Here is a 17,021-nt window from a genome sequence, read left to right as displayed (position 1 = left end):
AGGTGAAGGGAGCATCATGGGTTGACCTGCTTGTTTCTTCAAAGCCTGGAGAGCTTAACATGATCAAAGGGGCAGTGAATTCAAAATATTATCAAGCAAAACATTAGGATAGCAGAAGCTTAACAAAAGTTGAGTCATGACACAGGAGAATGAGACCAAACATAGGAATAATAATAATAATTCTTTGCATTTATACAGCGCTTTTCAAACTACTCAAACCGCTCAGCAATTGCAGGTTAAGGGCCTTGTTCAAGGGCCCAACAGAGCAGAGTCCCTCTTGGCATTTACGGGATTGTAACCAGCAACCTTCTGAATGCCAATGCAGACGCCTAGCCTCAGAGCCACCAGGAAGAAATGAAAAAGTCAAAGAGTTAAACATAAGGAAATCGGTGTTTTGGAAGGACCAGTAAGAGACAAGCAATTCATTAGGATAGCAGAAGATTAACAAAAGTTGAGTCATGACACTGGACAATGAACCCAAACACAGGAAGAAATCAAAAAAGACAAACAGGTAAACATAAGGAAATTGGTGTTTAGGAACGGCCAGTAAGAGACACGCGATGCTGTGGCTTGATCTAAAGAGAACTGATCAGAGAAGAGCTCTCAGGAATAAAAGGAACCAAAAAGGTTTGGAGAGAAGGTATGGATTAAAATTCAATGCTGATCAGCAGCTACATGAAAAGTTTCGTAGAGGCCATTACTATTAAAGAAGGGTCAACCAGTCGGTAAAGATAGGAGGGTCACAGAATGGACTGCGAATGTTAAAATGATGCGTTCAGGACTGACAAGATGTCGTCCAATTGTTAGTGTGTTATTAGCTTAGGACAAGTGTGCTGGCCTGCATTTGGAGTATAGTTGAAGATCAGACCACATTGTTAAGATGAATTAAAGCAGATATACAGGAAATTCCAAAAGATTCACAACCTTCTATTGCAGCTGTACATTTGTATAGCACTCTTTACCAAAGACATGTTTTAGGACCTTTGGATGAAAAATTGCTAAACCTTACATAAACATTGATGAAATCTCAAACTACATTTAAGCACACAATAAAACACAGTATTTCCCATAAAAACCGCAAGACCAGACCTTTCAAGCCCATAAACCCCAACCCAAAAAGTTGCCCATTTTTTATTTTGCACTTACTTTTTCCAGACTTCTTTGTAGATGTTGGCCGATTTTCCTGAGCTCTAACTAATGTAGTTTTCTCAGTCCTCTTTGCTTTAGACTCTAATGATTCAGTCTTCACAATGATAGAAGGCTCTGAAGATGAGCATTGTCTGCTTTGAGAAGAGTCTAACCTGGTCACCACTCCATCTTGACACCCATCTTGAAGGTCGTCTTCTTTTACACTGTCCAGATTTGTATGGTTAAGCGTCTCAATACTGACAGACCTCTCTTCTTCATCTTCTTTAATGCCCACTGCCTGCAGTTCACTTATCTCCTCCTTAATGCTCAGACTTTCCTGTTTAAGGTAGATGGACTCCAACTCACAGTTCTCCTCCTTAATATCCATGATATTTCTGTCCACATCACAGCTCTCCCGTTTCACATCCATTGAGATGTTCTAGTAAACATCAGCCTTTTATACTCTGTAAAAAGAACAGGAATTAACTTCATTAAAACTTCAAAACTGAGATCTGAAGTCACTTGAATGTCATTTCACAACACCCTCTCTGTAAGGTTTATGCAAAGGTTGATCGTTCATAGCATGCTGACAGGAACATTACTCTTTATTTCAAATTATCAGATATGAAACAATTTTGGGAGCGGCGGGAATGTCCAATAAGCTGAAACAAGACAACAAATTTTGCTGTGGGTAATCCTAAGAGGAGAAACCAGACACTGTAATTAGTAACCAATAACTAACCTTCATGAATATTCTACTTAAAGAGTATATTGATAAGAGGAGAGAGGTCAGGTGACATGTAGGGATGACTGTTATTGGTACCAATACTGCGGTCTAATAGCTGGCATTGATACCAAAGTCAAAACACTTAGTATTGATCTAAAACTACCTTGCAAAGCAAAGTTTGATTGTCAGTGAATCTTTAGTACGTGGGAGAAATAAATAATTATAATACAATGGAACCTCAGTTCACGAACGTCTCGGTACACGTACAACTCGGTTCACAACCAAAAAGTTCACCAAATTTTTGCCTCGGTTCACGACTTCACACTCGGTATACGAACAAGACAGTTTCCCTTTCGGTTTGTGCGTGCTGCTGATTTCCACACGTGTTGCATTGTTCTCGGTCAGACGTGCCTGCTGGGATATATGAGAGAGAGAGAGAGACACTGCACGTGCGTGCCGATTACTTTAAGCACGTGTTGAGCCGCTCCCTGTTCGTTCTCAGTCAGACGTGCGTGCTTTACTTGTGCTCTCTTTGTGTTCTACAGTATTTTGTGTGTTTTTGCAGTTAACTATGGCTTCTAAGCAAGTGAAGAGTGATGAGGAGAAAGTTTTGAAGAAAATTGAAATCAAATTAAAGAAAGAAATTATTGAAAAGTTTGAGCATAGCGTTCATGTTACTGATCTTGCCGCCGAGTACAAGAAGTCAAAATCTACTATTTCGACTATTCTAAAGCAGAAAGAATCTATTAAAGCAGCTGATGTTGCAAAAGGAGTTACAGAGTTAATCAGGCAGAGGCTTCAAGTGCTAGAAGAGGTGGAAAAGCTGTTTACTAGTTTACTCATTTACCAATTTGAGAACCCTCGTGCTTTCAAGCAGCACAATGTAAACAAAGCCAGACTACCAGTAAGGTGGAGGGCAAACATGAAGGGTTGGGTCACAAGGACTTCGTTTTTTGAATGGCTGCATGAGGCTTTTGCTCCCACCAGCTAAACAGCTGAAAACACCAGAAACCCACCAGAAATCACAAGAGAGAAAACACCTGAAGGAAAACATCCCTCCATCGCAGAGCCAGACTCTCCCTTAAACTTGTAACCTGCTCTCCACCCAGTACCTTTTCACTTCATGCCAGAACTCGACACATGCAAGGTTAGTTTTCTTGGTGGTTTATAGTTTTTGTATTACAGATTTTTCAAAAGTAAATTTTTCAGTTCGTAGCGTGATTTGTTGCAGTGTTACTTTTCTCTTTTCTCAAATGTTCCTTTTTTCTCCTTGTGCTTAAAACTCATTTTAAAAAAAAATAGTTGACTGTACAGTAGAGCGATCGGGCTGTAAGGCTAATAGCGTGATCTCCTGCAATGTTACTTTTTTGGAGGGAGGGAGAGGGAGAGAGAGAGAGACACACATTAAACTGAACCCAGATCTACAAGTGGTCCTCCGACTTACAGGGAAAACGTGGGGGTTGCCAACATGACTGGCACTCCAGCCACCATAAAATAACTTCACAAAACTGTGAAACAGCACACAGGAGTGAGAAGATCTGCCAAGATAAATTCAATAAACTGCCCAAATCCAGGTGTGCTCAGCCTATAGAGACTTACTTAGGAAGGCTCAAAGCTGGAACTGTTGCCAAGGGGGCTTTTAAGAGTCTGGATACTTACATGAATGAGAGATTCAGTTTCTTGATTTGCATTACATCTGGAAACCTTTCAGAAGACATTTCTTCACTTTGTCTTTAGGGGTTTTTTAGTGTAATTGCTGGGTAAAACTGGCAAATGTAAAATTAAATCCATAGCACAAAGTGTGCAAAAAAGTTGATGGCCAACCTTTGCCAGTATTTAACGTGAGGAGAGGTGGAGATCTGCTCTAGAGAGGAGAGGAATGAAGGTTGGTAGGAACAAGACAGAAAATGTGTGTGTGAATGAGAGGGAGGTCAGTGGAATGGTGAGGATGCAAGGAGTAGAGTTGGAGAAGGTAGATGAGTTTAAATACTTGGGATCAACGATACAGAGTAATGGGGATTGTGGAAGAGAAGTGAAAAAAGAGTGCAGGCAGGATGGAGAAGAGTGTCAGGAGTGATTTGTGACAGAAGGGTATCAGCAAGAGTGAAAGGGAAGCTCTACAGGACGGTAGTGAGACCAGCTATGTTATATGGGTGGTACTCACCAGAAAGCAGGAGACAGAGCTGAAGGTGGCAGACTTAGAGATGCTAAGATTTGCATTGGGTGTGATGAGGATGGACAGGATTAGAAATGACAACAATAGAGGGTCAGCTCAGGTTGGGAGACAAAGTCAGAGAGGCGAGATTGTGTCAGTTTGATGCACAGGAGAGATGCTGGGAATATTGGGAGAAGAATTATAAGGATGGAGCTGGGAGGAAGGAGGAAAAGAGGAAGGTTTAAGAGAAGGTGTATGGATGGGTCGAAAGAGGACATGAAGGTGATGAGTGTGACAGAGGAAGAGGACAGGAAGAGATGGAAAAATGAGAATGCCTTTTATTGTCACTATACACAAGTACAATGAGATTAAAAGCAGCTCCGTCAGTGCAGACTTATATGTAGAACACAACAAGTAAATAAACAAAGAAACAAACAAACAAATGGTGCAAAAAGTTGCAAGAAAAGTTCTGTGACGCTATATACAAATGGAAAGAATAATAACTAAACCGAGTTATTGCACATTATTTAAATATGGGAAAGAATAAATAACTATTGCGATGATCCTCTGTGGCAACCCCTAACGGGAGCAGCCGAAAGAAGAAGACTTATAAGTGTAAAGTAGGAATGGGCAGAAGGAAGCCTCAAGAAGCATCAAAACATTTGAAGAAACTGCGTTGGAAATCATGATGAAGCATTCAACACTCACCTCCAGAGTGACATCTGCTGGCCATTTGGTAGTAAGAAACTGCCATGAACGGTCAGATCTCTAGTCAGCCATGAGTTGTTTTCTTAATGGAGTAGCAACTAGATTAAGGTCAAGCACACTGTTTTAACTTGTTGTTGATTTTAATTTCCAAGTAATTAGCTGGAATTTCACAGTAGTTTACATTTGCATTAAAATGTTTTAATAACATCAAGTGCTGTTTGAACTTCACTGACCTTTTCAAAGTTCTCTTTGAGTGACCAACAAACATAAAAATTTGAGATGTAAGGAGAAAACGTGGGGGATATGGGTGATAAGGGGATATGTTGACAAATTCCTCTGTGAATTTCAAATTGTGGGGAGATACCATGAGACACTTTAACTGAGCCATTACTTCACTTATAAACCATCATAATTGCTTTTAAAAAATAAACAAACAAACAAATAGGTTTAAAATTTTTGTACAGTTGCCCTAAATTCATAAATAATTTTTTTTTTTCTTTTTGTGTCAAATACCCTTTGAAAATCCAGAAATAGAATCACTGGGTCTCCAGAAAGCAATTCATTATATTCAGTCAAGTCTAAAATCGAACAGAAATTATTAGAAATATAAAGATCTTTAACATAACTTGACTGACATTCGTCAACAAGGTCATTTATCCCTCATTTCTCTGAAAGTTGAAAGTAAAAAATATGAAATGTGATCTGTAAACATTCTATAAAATTCTGAGGTTAGGTCATCGTTCCCAAGTGATTTATTATTTTTTAAATTCTTGATAGCCTATTTCATTTATATTTATATGCAGGGATCCAAATATTTCAACGACCTCGTCAAGATTACTATCTAATATAAAGTTGTTTGTAAAAATTGGTAGTAAATTCTTCAATTAATGTAGGATTCTCACAAAGGACCACATCAATTATGAGCTTTCACAGCATGTTGATTTTACCCCTCTATCTTCTAGACTTCAAAAAAAAAAAAAAAAAAAAGTATTTTTTCTCCTTTTTCCAACCACTGTCTTGTTGATCTCACAAAGTCCTCTACTGCCTGATAAACATTTAAGTTCTTAGCTTCTCTGTATCCAGCTACATACATATATACAAACACGCTTTTCTTGAGATTTAAAGAATCTTTTTCTTTTTAATTAAGTTATATTTTAGACAGGACCACTACCAGTCTAAAGGTAAGCAGGAAATTGTCAGAGGTTTACATTTAAAGTTTATGGTTAGAATTAGAACAATCTAGACGAGAACAGGCCATTCAGCCCAACAAAGCTCGCCAGTCCTATCCACTTGTTTCCTCCAAGAAAACATCAAGTCGAGTTTTGAAAGTCCCTAACGTCTTACTGTCTACCACACTACTTGGTAACTTATTCCAAGTGTCTATCGTTCTTTGTGTAAAGAAAAAGTTCCTAATATTTGTGCGAAATTTACCCTTAACAAGTTTCCAACTGTGTCCCCATGTTCTTGATGAGCTCATTTTAAAATACAAGTCTCGATCCACTGTACTAATTCCCTTCATAATTTTAAACACTTCAATCATGTCACCTCTTAATCTTCTTTTGCTTAAACTGTAAAGGCTCAGCTCTTTTAATCTTTCCTCATAATTCAACCCCTGTAGACCTGGAATCAGCCTAGTCGCTCTTCTCTGGACCTTTTCTAGTGCTACTATGTCCTTTTGTAGCCTGGAGACCAAAACTGCACACAGTACTCAAGATGAGGCCTCACCAGTGCATTATAAAGGTTGAGCATAACCTCCTTGGACTTGTACTCCACAGATCGTGCTATATAACCTAACATTCTGTTAGCCTTCTTAATGGCTTCTGAACACTGTTTGGAAGTTGATAGCTTGGAGTCCACTATGACTCCTAAATCCTTCTCATAAGGTGTACTCTCGATTTTCCGACCGCCCATTGTGTATTCAAACCTAATATTTTTACTTCCTATGTGTAATACTTTACATTTACTGACATTAAATTTCATCTGCCACAAATCTGCCCAAGCCTGTATGCTATCCAAGTCCTTCTGTAATGATATAACGGATTCCAAATTATCTGCTAATCCACCTATCTTGGTATCATCTGCAAACTTAACCAGCTTGTTACTTATATTCCTATCTAAATCATTTATATATATTAAAAATAGCAGCGGCCCTAGCACTGACCCCTGTGGAACACCACTCTTAACATCGCCAGTTCTGATGAAGTTCCTCGCACCATCACCCTCTGCTTCCTGTGTCTGAGCCAATTCTGCACCCATCTAAAAACATCACCCTGAATTCCCACTTCTTTTAACTTGATGCCCAACCTCTCATGTGGCACCTTATCAAATGCTTTCTGAAAGTCCAGATAAATAATATCATAAGCTCCACTTTGATCGTATCCTTTTGTTGCCTCCTCATAGAATTCCAACATGTTAGTAAAACACGACCTCCCCCTTCTGAACCCATGCTGACTGTTCAGAATAACTCCTGTCCTTGTCATGTGTTGCTCAATCTTATCCTTAATAATTCCTTCCATTAATTTTCCTGTGATGCTTGTTAAGCTTACTGGCCTATAGTTGCTTGGATCTGCCCTGTCACCCTTTTTATATAATGGGATGATATTTGCCATTTTCCAGTCCTTTGGAATCTCTCCAGTGCACAGTGACTTCCTAAAAATATGTGTCAAGGGTTTATATATGTACTCACTAGCCTCCTTAAGAACACGAGGATAAATATTATCTGGGCCTGGTGATTTGTTTGATTTCATCTTATTTAATCTGAGCAGCACTTCTCCCTCTACAATTTCCAAATCCCTCAGTACCTCCTTAGTAGTTGTGTTTACCTCTGGCAGGTTATCCACTTGCTCACTTGTAAACACCTCAGAAAAATGTAAGTTTAGGGCATCTGCTATTTCATTGTCTGTATCTTTTAATTCCCTTTACTATTCCTGATGAACTTGACCTCCTCCTTAACTGTTCTTTTACTACTAAAATACTGAAAGAATCTCTTGGGGTCTTCTTTCGCCTTATCTGCTATATTCCTCTCCAACTGTCTTTTAGCCTCTCTGATATCCTTCTTAATGGTTGCCCTCATTTCTCATACGCTACGGTTCTCTTTGCAGTCATTAGTCTTATATGCCTTATACAGCAGTTTTTCCTTTGCAACTTCTTTTTAAATCTTTATTAATCCATCGTGGAGTTTTTTAGTTTCCTATTACTTCCAAATTTAGGTATGTATCTGTCCTGCATTACATGTAAAACATTTTAAACCTGTTCCACTGCTCCTCGACTGTCTCCACATTTAAAAGCTTATCCCAGTCTATCCTACTTAGACTTTGTCGCATCTGCTCAAAATTAGCCCTACTAAAGTTCAACTTAACAATTTTAGTCTTTGCATCTGTACTCTTACAAAATACTGAGAATTGTATTACATTATGGTCACTTGACCCTAGTGGTTCAATCACCTCTACACCCTCAATTCTATCCTGATTATTACAGAATACTAAATCCAGATAGGCTTCACCCCTTGTTGGTGCTTTAACATGCTGTGTTAAAAACAGTCTGATTACTTCTAAAACTCCTGCTCTTGTGCTCCTCCATCTGTAAGGTTATCCCAGTTAATATTTGGATAATTAAAGTCCCCATGACTATAATATCCCCTGTAAACTTGCCTTTTGATATTACTAAAAGATGTGTGTTGAAATTACTGTCTGAATTGGGTGGTCTATAACACACTCCTAAAATGAGACCTTTTTCCCTAATATTTTCCAGGCGAAGCCACATGTCCTCACTAAGATGGGGCTCATCATCCAACTGAAGATGACTTACATTTAATTCCTGTTTGGCATAAACAGCAACCCCACCTCCTTTTCTGTTCTGTCTATCCTTCCTAAAAATGTGTATCCCTCTATGTTACACTCATCCCCATCTTTGTTATTTAGCCAGGTTTCCGTTATTGCTATAATATCATAATTGTGCTCTGCTACATACAACTCCAACTCACTTACCTTATTTTTGATACTTCTAGCATTAAGGCAAGCTATTTTTAATGTGTTAATCCTTCTATCTTTACGTGTTTGCTTAAAATTTACATTACTATGCATTTTTATTTCTACACCATTGTTTGTTCTTCCATGTATAGATCTAAATCTGGCCTGTCCTAAACTCCCTGCCCCCCCATTCCCTAGTTTAAACAATCCTCGACTAGCCTACACATACGCCTCCCCAATACATTGGTGCCCCTCGGTTCAGATGTAACCCGTCACGGCGGAACAGGTCCCATCTGTTCCAAAAGGAGTCCCAATGCCCCATAAACCTATACCCTTCTACCCTGCACCAAGATTTGAGCCACGCGTTAAGCCTTCTAATCTCCTCAATCTTACCTGGACTGGCGTGGCACAGGCAGAACTTCGGAGAAGACTACCTTGTCAGTTCTGCTCCTCAGCTTGGTACCTAACTCTTTGAATTTGGATCGCAGAACTGACAGACTACCCTTATGTATGTCATTTGTTCCAACGTGGACAATGACAACTGGATCCACCCGCTCTGGCCAAGAGCCTATCCCCTTCCAGGAGGTCTCCCACCTGTGCTCCCGGAAGGCAACACACCGTCGAGACTCTCTCTCTCTGGAGCACACCTGCGCTTCAATCCCCTAATGATTGAGTCCCCAACTATCACTACCTCTCTCTTTTTGGGAACTGGTTTTGAGGTGGCCCGTTGGGGCTCCTCAACCCTGCCTACCACCTCAGAATTATCAGAGTCACCGTCCAGCTCCGCCAGGACATGATAACGGTTAGACACTTCTAATTCTGGGGTTGATGCCCCCGGACAGTGTGCACCCTTTACCTTACGCCTTGTGACCGTGACCCACCTATTCCTACCTGTCTGGTCTGGAATCTCCTCCCGCCACCTTAGGGGTGCACACTATCTCTAAAGGACACCTGGGCCAAGTCCGCCAATTCTCTATTACAACGCAGGTCAGCCAACTCCTCCTCCAGTTCAGCGACCCTGAGCTCGAGGTGCTGGATCAGCTGGCATCTCTTGCAGATGTAGCCCTCATAGACAACTGGCTCTTCCAAACCATCATCTAAAAAGTCCAACATCCAACAGGACTTGCATTGCACTGGCCTCATTATTAAAATTTGATTTGGGATTACTAAGCTGCCTTAACTATATATTTTTTTTTCTTAAAATTAAATTTCTTCTTCTTTCAGCTGCTCCTTAACTTAAATGGTAACACTAAGATCTGCTACAGATATTTTACACCTTTTCCCCTTAAGCTCCTGTACTGTTCTCCCTCTCAGCTGCCTGCTGTTTGCCTTTCTATGAGGTTAACTTTACTTTTCTCTGTCTCTTCTCTCTTCTTACTTATAAGCTCTTCACTCGCACTGTTTGTATTCCCCCGTATTAATGAACCAATACGCTGTCGCCCACTTAACTGTTCTGCCTCTGGACCGCTAAGGACTGTTTAATCTAAAATAAACAAATAAATAAAACTTTACTACCTTATTTGCTCCTACTGCTCCTTGTGCCTGATCGGCTAAACGCAGGCCGCTTACCTGCGCACTACTGAGTTTCCACCTTTTACTGCTTTGAAGTCAGCCGCGGCCTTTTTTTCTTTTCCTTTAAACTAAGGAATCGCTGTTACGACGACGCGGTTATTTATTTACAAATGCCGATATCAGTTACTGCTGCTTTCTACCCTGCCGCCTCGATGCTAATTCAAATACAGATAACAAGAAAAGAACAAGTACAAATAACTTTTCCAAGCGCACTTCCAAACACCCAGCTACTTTTGCTCTTGTGCGGCGAAAAAACAAAAAACCCTTCTAAAGGGAAAAAGCTTTAAAATTCCCACACGGTTCCTTAGCGGCAACCAAAACCCAAGTTTTTAAGAGCAAAATGTATTTTTTTAATGTAAATCTCACACCACAGAACAAACCAACAACTCTCAACAGACTCTAGCGTTTGCAAAGCACACGTCAGCCACAAAGCACACGTGACTCTCAGCTCTGAGCACCAACCAATGTGGAACCCTGAAAAAGGAAATTTCAAGGAAAACTAATCAGTTACAACCTACAGATGTTCTGCAGAAATTCAAGTAAATGAAGCCTTGAACGTTGAAGCAAACAATTTGCACAGGTGTCCCAACTTGTGTTGATTACTTACAAGCCCTCTGTGTGTCTTAAAGCAGAGTTGGACCAGACTGTTACTACACCTCCTGAAGTACCACTTGGACAATATTCCAGTGATGATGGCAAGAAAATGGCAATTAACAAATCAAAGAGGAAGGGCATCATTTCCATTAGATGTGTAGGCTGGTATTGACTCCATCTGTACCTTATTAAAAACAAAATGAGAATTCCATTTAAGAGAATTTAACCAAAAAAGAAATGTAACCAATTGTGTCATAAACATTGTAAAAAGGAAAAGGAATAACCAAATAAATAAAGGTAAATGTAGTTGAGAGTTTGACCGCTATTTTTGGAGAAGTCCATGAGCATAAATTAAATAATCGTAGTCAGTTCCCTTTTCAAAGCTGTTATATACAATTACATGTTGATAATACATCCATTAACACAGTTAATAACTCTGTAACTACAAGATACACTGTAATATATATATATATATATATATATATATATATATATATAATTTTTATTTGGTACACTGTATTAATTCCCAAGGCAATATTGTCTTTCGCATGACCTTTATGGGACAGAGTGCGGGGTCGGCCATTGTACAGCAAGAGCCCCTGAAAAAATTTTCAGGTTAAGGGCCTCGCTCAAGGGTCCTTCTGGTAGTAAAGAGATTTGAATCGGCAGCCTACCAAATACTAGCACATGTAAGAGATGGATATTATCATTTGCAGAATAAAGTGGTTATGAACCAATCTATTATTAAATAAACTCAACTACACTCATAGGTTTGTATTCTCAACAAAAACAAATCATTAACTAAATCAACTGCTCTGTTAAGAATTCTTAACGTAATCTCAGTGTGGTATTCAATTTTCTATGTGTAGCTTTTCCCTGTTTTATCCTGTGTGTTAAAAACTAAGAACCATAGGCCATATATTGGTTATATCAATTGTCATGTCTTCTTGGTATATATAGATTTTTTTTTTTTTTAATAAAAAGTCAACGATTCTACACTACATGTCTCACACAAATACTCATTTAGTTGGAAGAATTCAAATGCAGTATTTCAATTGTCAGCACTTTCTTGTTAGCCTGTGTTACATGACCTTTAATTTGTGGTGAACATGGTCTGCTGGATTTTTGTTAGCTTTTTAATTTGTAATTCACAACACATTTTCTATGCTTCTTTTGAGAATTCATACAGACTTATTAATATTAAGTATGTGGAGTTTTGATTAAAGTTTGATTCAACTTGTATTCTTCCTAAAACTTGTAAAACTGACCATAACAACAATGATAAGATGGTGGTTCAAGCTTTATTATGACATTTCAAACAAAGTCTTAGGAACAGAAATAACCAGTGATATTGGCCTGTGTTATGATTTGAACATCCCAGTCCTGAACTAAGCTGGTATGAGGTAGACCTGCCCTAATAAAAATATGGTGTGGGGGCTCTACATTTAATAAGGTAAAACATAATCACAGTACTATTAAACAGCGAGAGGACACGATGTCATTATATGAACATCTGAGCTCAAACTATGGTGTGCTCTTCATGTCGGGCAACTGAAAGGACTTTGCAGGCAGGCATTTTGTCAAATCAGTAGATGTAAATACAGAAGAGCGGGTCTTCAATTTAGGAAATACATATTGGCTACAAATTACAAAGAGTTGCTAAAGCACATTTAAAGACGAAAAGATTATAAAAAGTGAGGGATAGCAGTAGGATTACGGCACACGAGGAACAGTTTTTAATAAGACAAACATCTAATCTTTATTTTGGAAGGCCGTGTCAATCACAGGTTTCCAACTTTTACTAAATTTATAAAACATGAAGAGAATTGAGCTGATCAGTACAGTAGAAAGAACACTGCAAGTGTAAAAAACCAAATACAACAGTGGCAGGTATCAGGAGGAGCTAAAAAATCTCAACTCACAAATTTAAAACATGAAAGAAGTTTTACAAATCACACAGGTAGAGACCCTATGAAAAATGTAGGGCTTGTACTTCTTTAAACTAATACACTGCTACAATGGCTGCTCACTTACTACTAATTCGGGGTTTACTGTCAATGTAGCGGCTTCTGATGTCTACTGTGAGTAATCAAAAATTTGGAAGGACTTCACAGTAATAAAAACTATTATTTCTGAAAGTTTTCTCCTCAAATTCAAAGACAACTAAATAAATATAATCCCAGTGAAGATGTGTAGTAAAATACTCAGTGAACTAGCATCATTGTGCACTTTTATTAATTCACATAATCTTTTCCTGCCCTCTTTATTGAATTATTTTCTAATATAATCTAGTTCTGTCCACAGCTAGAACATCAATTTTGACCTCACAGTTTGAAGACTCAAGGAGTGTCGTGTATAATGGGCATCATACGTATGAGTAGAGAGCTTAGAAATAAAACTATCTGGAAAAAAAAATACTCCATAATAATGGTGGACAGCAAGTAAATAGTGCAAGTCTTAACGAATGTTTGTAGATCTTACTTCTAAGTCTCTGAAACAGAACTTTATTGATGTTTCCAACAACAAAAATCCAGTATTAAGTTTATCAGATCCATCATACAGAAGTAAATGTTTTACGCAAACACACAAAACCATAAGAAACAAAACATTTAAAAATAGTAATAAACTCCTACTAAATAACTTCTCCCAGTATTGAGACCTTGACTGCCTCACTCAACCTTACTGCTCCATTGTCTGGAGATCTGTGCTCCACAGTGACCAAAGTACCATGGGTAACCCCCATGGGGAGGGTCCACCCAAAGAACAACCAATTACTGACCCTCATGAAGATTTCAATTACATCAAGCAGAGCCTTGCTAAGAAGAGGGATGCCAGGCCAGTCTGTGGTGTTCACTTAAGAGTTCCTAGTGGCACAAAAAGGTGACCCACACACCCTGGCCGAGCTCAGTGTGATAAAACTACATGTAGTGAGCAGACGCCATATGAGTTTTACCATCCACCTCATCTCTATATCTAGTACAAAGCACACAGAAACTGAGGTTATTGAGCTAGGGGAAGAAAATCATATTAGCTGTGCAAGGTAGGAACCGACTACGGGCCAGCATTAGGTACAACTGCATGCGTATCCACTACCATAGTAAGTCAGGTTAGGTTTGCCAGCCCACTAAACCTGGGAATCTTGAAAAATAAGGATGAAAAAAAATAAATAAAATAGGGGACATATGGAGAATGCATACAGACTATAAAATTCATTTTGCGGGAACTGTAAGCCAGTAACACCAACGACAAATCTCTATTAACCTCCCAATATTCATCAACATGCATTACTGGTTTTGGATTGTAGCAGCAAAACATAGGCTTTTTCACGTATGACACAGGCTATGAGAGAAATAATACAACATACAGTACATTTAATTGTTCATCCATGCAATGCATGTAAATATACGCCGACTACATTGAATTAAGCAGGTTTCAGAATGCTAAGCCGTGTATATAAATACACACATACTGATTATGGACGCCCGTCTTCAACAGATATGAACATTACATTTAGACTTCTCCAGGCGGGTTACCCGAGGAATACCGGCACGACAGCGCTACACTTTCTCTCCCTCTATACATTTGTTTTCGTTCTTGGTTTCGCATGCACTTCGACTTTTCTCCACGGTCGCAGACTCCAGTTTGTTTCAGTTCGTGTTTGTCTTTTTCTATTCATAAGTGTAACGCCCGACTAACTCCTCGCTGCTTTCTGAAATGCCGACCGATCACGAACACCGCGGAAAAATAAAGGAGAAAGAAAGGTACAAATTAAAGCGCTGTGTGTGTTAGTGAAATTGACGTGATAGACACAAACTGCCTGCTTACCTCTACTTAGTTACTTTGACTGGAGCGGGTGGAAATTCGCGCATTAGTAAACTGACGTGCCCAAACCACGAATACTTACCCTCCGTCTCTCGGTAATGACTTTCTTTCAAAACTGACTCCGTCTGGAGCAAATGAAAAATCCACATTCATAACATGACGGCCCCAAACTCTTATCACTTACCTTCACCGTGTGCGATGTGATACTTTTTTAAAGCCGACCTACTCAGCAGCCTATTTCGCTTCGCTGCATACAAGCGAGAAGCGCGCGCCGACTTCCGTATCTGCCGCTTTAGGTGACGTCATGGATCAACGTACAGTACTCCAAATACGTCATCAAGGGCGACAAAAACCAAGTACAGTAAATATTGTTGCAGACCGGAGTAAAATGGGCGTGAATATCATTTTCGACTTCAGCCAATCATATATTAAATTTGCGAACGTTAGGCACAGATCAGCAAATCGAAAATTTAAACGTCGCTGTCAATCACCTTTTTATTTAACAAATCGCCAATCTGTGTTACTTTTTATTCATGCTGCACTTTAGCCAATTGCTTTATGGGTACGTAAAAAGACAGGTGGGAGTAATATCTAAAGGTGGACGTGTAAGATAATTTCCAAAGGTGGACGGTCAAGATAAAGTGACTGTAAGAGACAGAGTGTATATTCGTATAATACATCAGCGACGATAGTCTACTAGTGCCAATATCTTACACTATAACACTCTATCGAGTGCATTATTAAGACTGCTGTGTATTTTACCACCGTCATTTATGATTAGCGGTTCTGAAAAAATAATGATAATAATAGTTTGGATATGAGATATTTATCGTTACTAAACAACGTCTGAAGAAAATTTAAATGAACATAACACAAATTTGTGTCCGCCTGATTTTAGTGGATTGTCGTAGACTTAAGTGTGGACTCTACTTCTTTAAGTCAGTCAGATAAAAACAAATGTTTGACTGTTGGTGTTTACTCGAATATCCAAATTAAATCGTCGCCTACATTTAACTATCACCTTAAAGATGGGCTATAAACGTATTACAATTTTAAACGTTGAAGAAACTGTCAGAGTTACATCTTCTCTTCTATAATACACAATCGTAAAATGTGTTTTATTACTTTCATGACTGTTTATCAACTTTTATTTATTTATGTTTTCCTATTCCATTGTCGCCCCTTCTGCCTGCAGATCAGCGTCTGTTCTTTGTTTGCTGATGTCTGTCAAATATTCTGCGCTCTTCATGTCTGTTCTCAACACACCAGCAGCTCTAGTCAGTTTCTTGTCTGTGGTTCTCGTATTCAAGTTTGTTTTTCGCTGTATTATGATTACAGAATATTACAAATCACATACTTGACACTCTCACGTTCAGGTATCAGGGAACAGACAACGTTAAGAAAGCTGGCAATAAAATTGTGACTTTAAAGAATCCATTGGCTGTCTCTAAATGTTATCAATGTTAAATGTAAGAAACACAGTTTTCATATCACATTTCAATTATTATTTTTATAATGAAGTTTACTGTGTTAAACGATCTGTGAAGAGCAAATATTATGCCTTTGAAAGAGTAATAATTTTGGAGTTTTTGTGACTGTGCACCTGTTAATCAGGGTACTCAATTATGTGACTTAATTGGATCTTTATTACTTTTTGGATTTTAAATACCTCTTTAAGATCATCAAATATATGTTTATTATAATACATATTACTAATGCAAAGTTACATTTAGAGAATAAAACAAGGCAGATGATTGTTCATATCTTATTTATCCTCCATTTGACTCCATCAGGTCCCAGTGGTGTGCTGAACACATCAGCCTGTCTTTAGTGTCTCTGAGACTGGAGGAGGCCAGGAGTCCAACTGCACAGCAGGCACTGATGGGCATCAGCATCACCACTGGTAGCAAGATAGAGATGGCAGATAGTTCAGGTGGGCATCATCCTATATGACTACACAAGCAAACGGCATATTAAGAGCACACCGAGTCTGTATACTCCAGTATGGCCCTGACATAACAACCTGTACAGCTGTAAACGACTCCACTTTACTGGTCAGTTTACCACACACTGCACTGAGTCTGTCAAGTCTGAACCATTAAATCATTCAGTCTGAACAGCTGGGAATTTATTTTGGCAATGATATTTCTGGTAAGGCATTTTTTTCTTGTTTGTCATAGTTTATACTGAAAAACTGTTTTACATCAATGAAGTTTTCTATAAGATATATATATATATATATATATATATATATATATATATATATATATATATATATATACACACACACACAGTGCATCCGGAAAGTATTCACAGCGCAACACTTTTTCCACATTTTGTTAGGTTA

The 17,021-nt window shown here is 38.7% G+C and overlaps 1 protein-coding gene across 1 annotated transcript in view; it reads right to left on the bottom strand.

Annotated features, from left to right (window-relative positions):
• The window catches only part of LOC120534714 (zinc finger protein 271-like), a 113,975-nt gene that overhangs the window by 10,132 nt on the left and 86,822 nt on the right, over window positions 1-17,021 (bottom strand). The window contains exon 6 of the mRNA XM_039762299.1: window positions 1,147-1,567. Within this exon, the coding sequence (XP_039618233.1) occupies window positions 1,147-1,567 (421 nt within the window). The remainder of the gene's footprint in view (window positions 1-1,146; window positions 1,568-17,021) is intronic.

Source organism: Polypterus senegalus, chromosome 8, assembly GCF_016835505.1.
Source record: "Polypterus senegalus isolate Bchr_013 chromosome 8, ASM1683550v1, whole genome shotgun sequence".
Taxonomy (NCBI): Eukaryota; Metazoa; Chordata; class Cladistia; order Polypteriformes; family Polypteridae; genus Polypterus; species Polypterus senegalus.
Note: the sequence above shows the minus strand (reverse complement) of the source record. Positions and strands in the feature narration are given on the sequence as shown.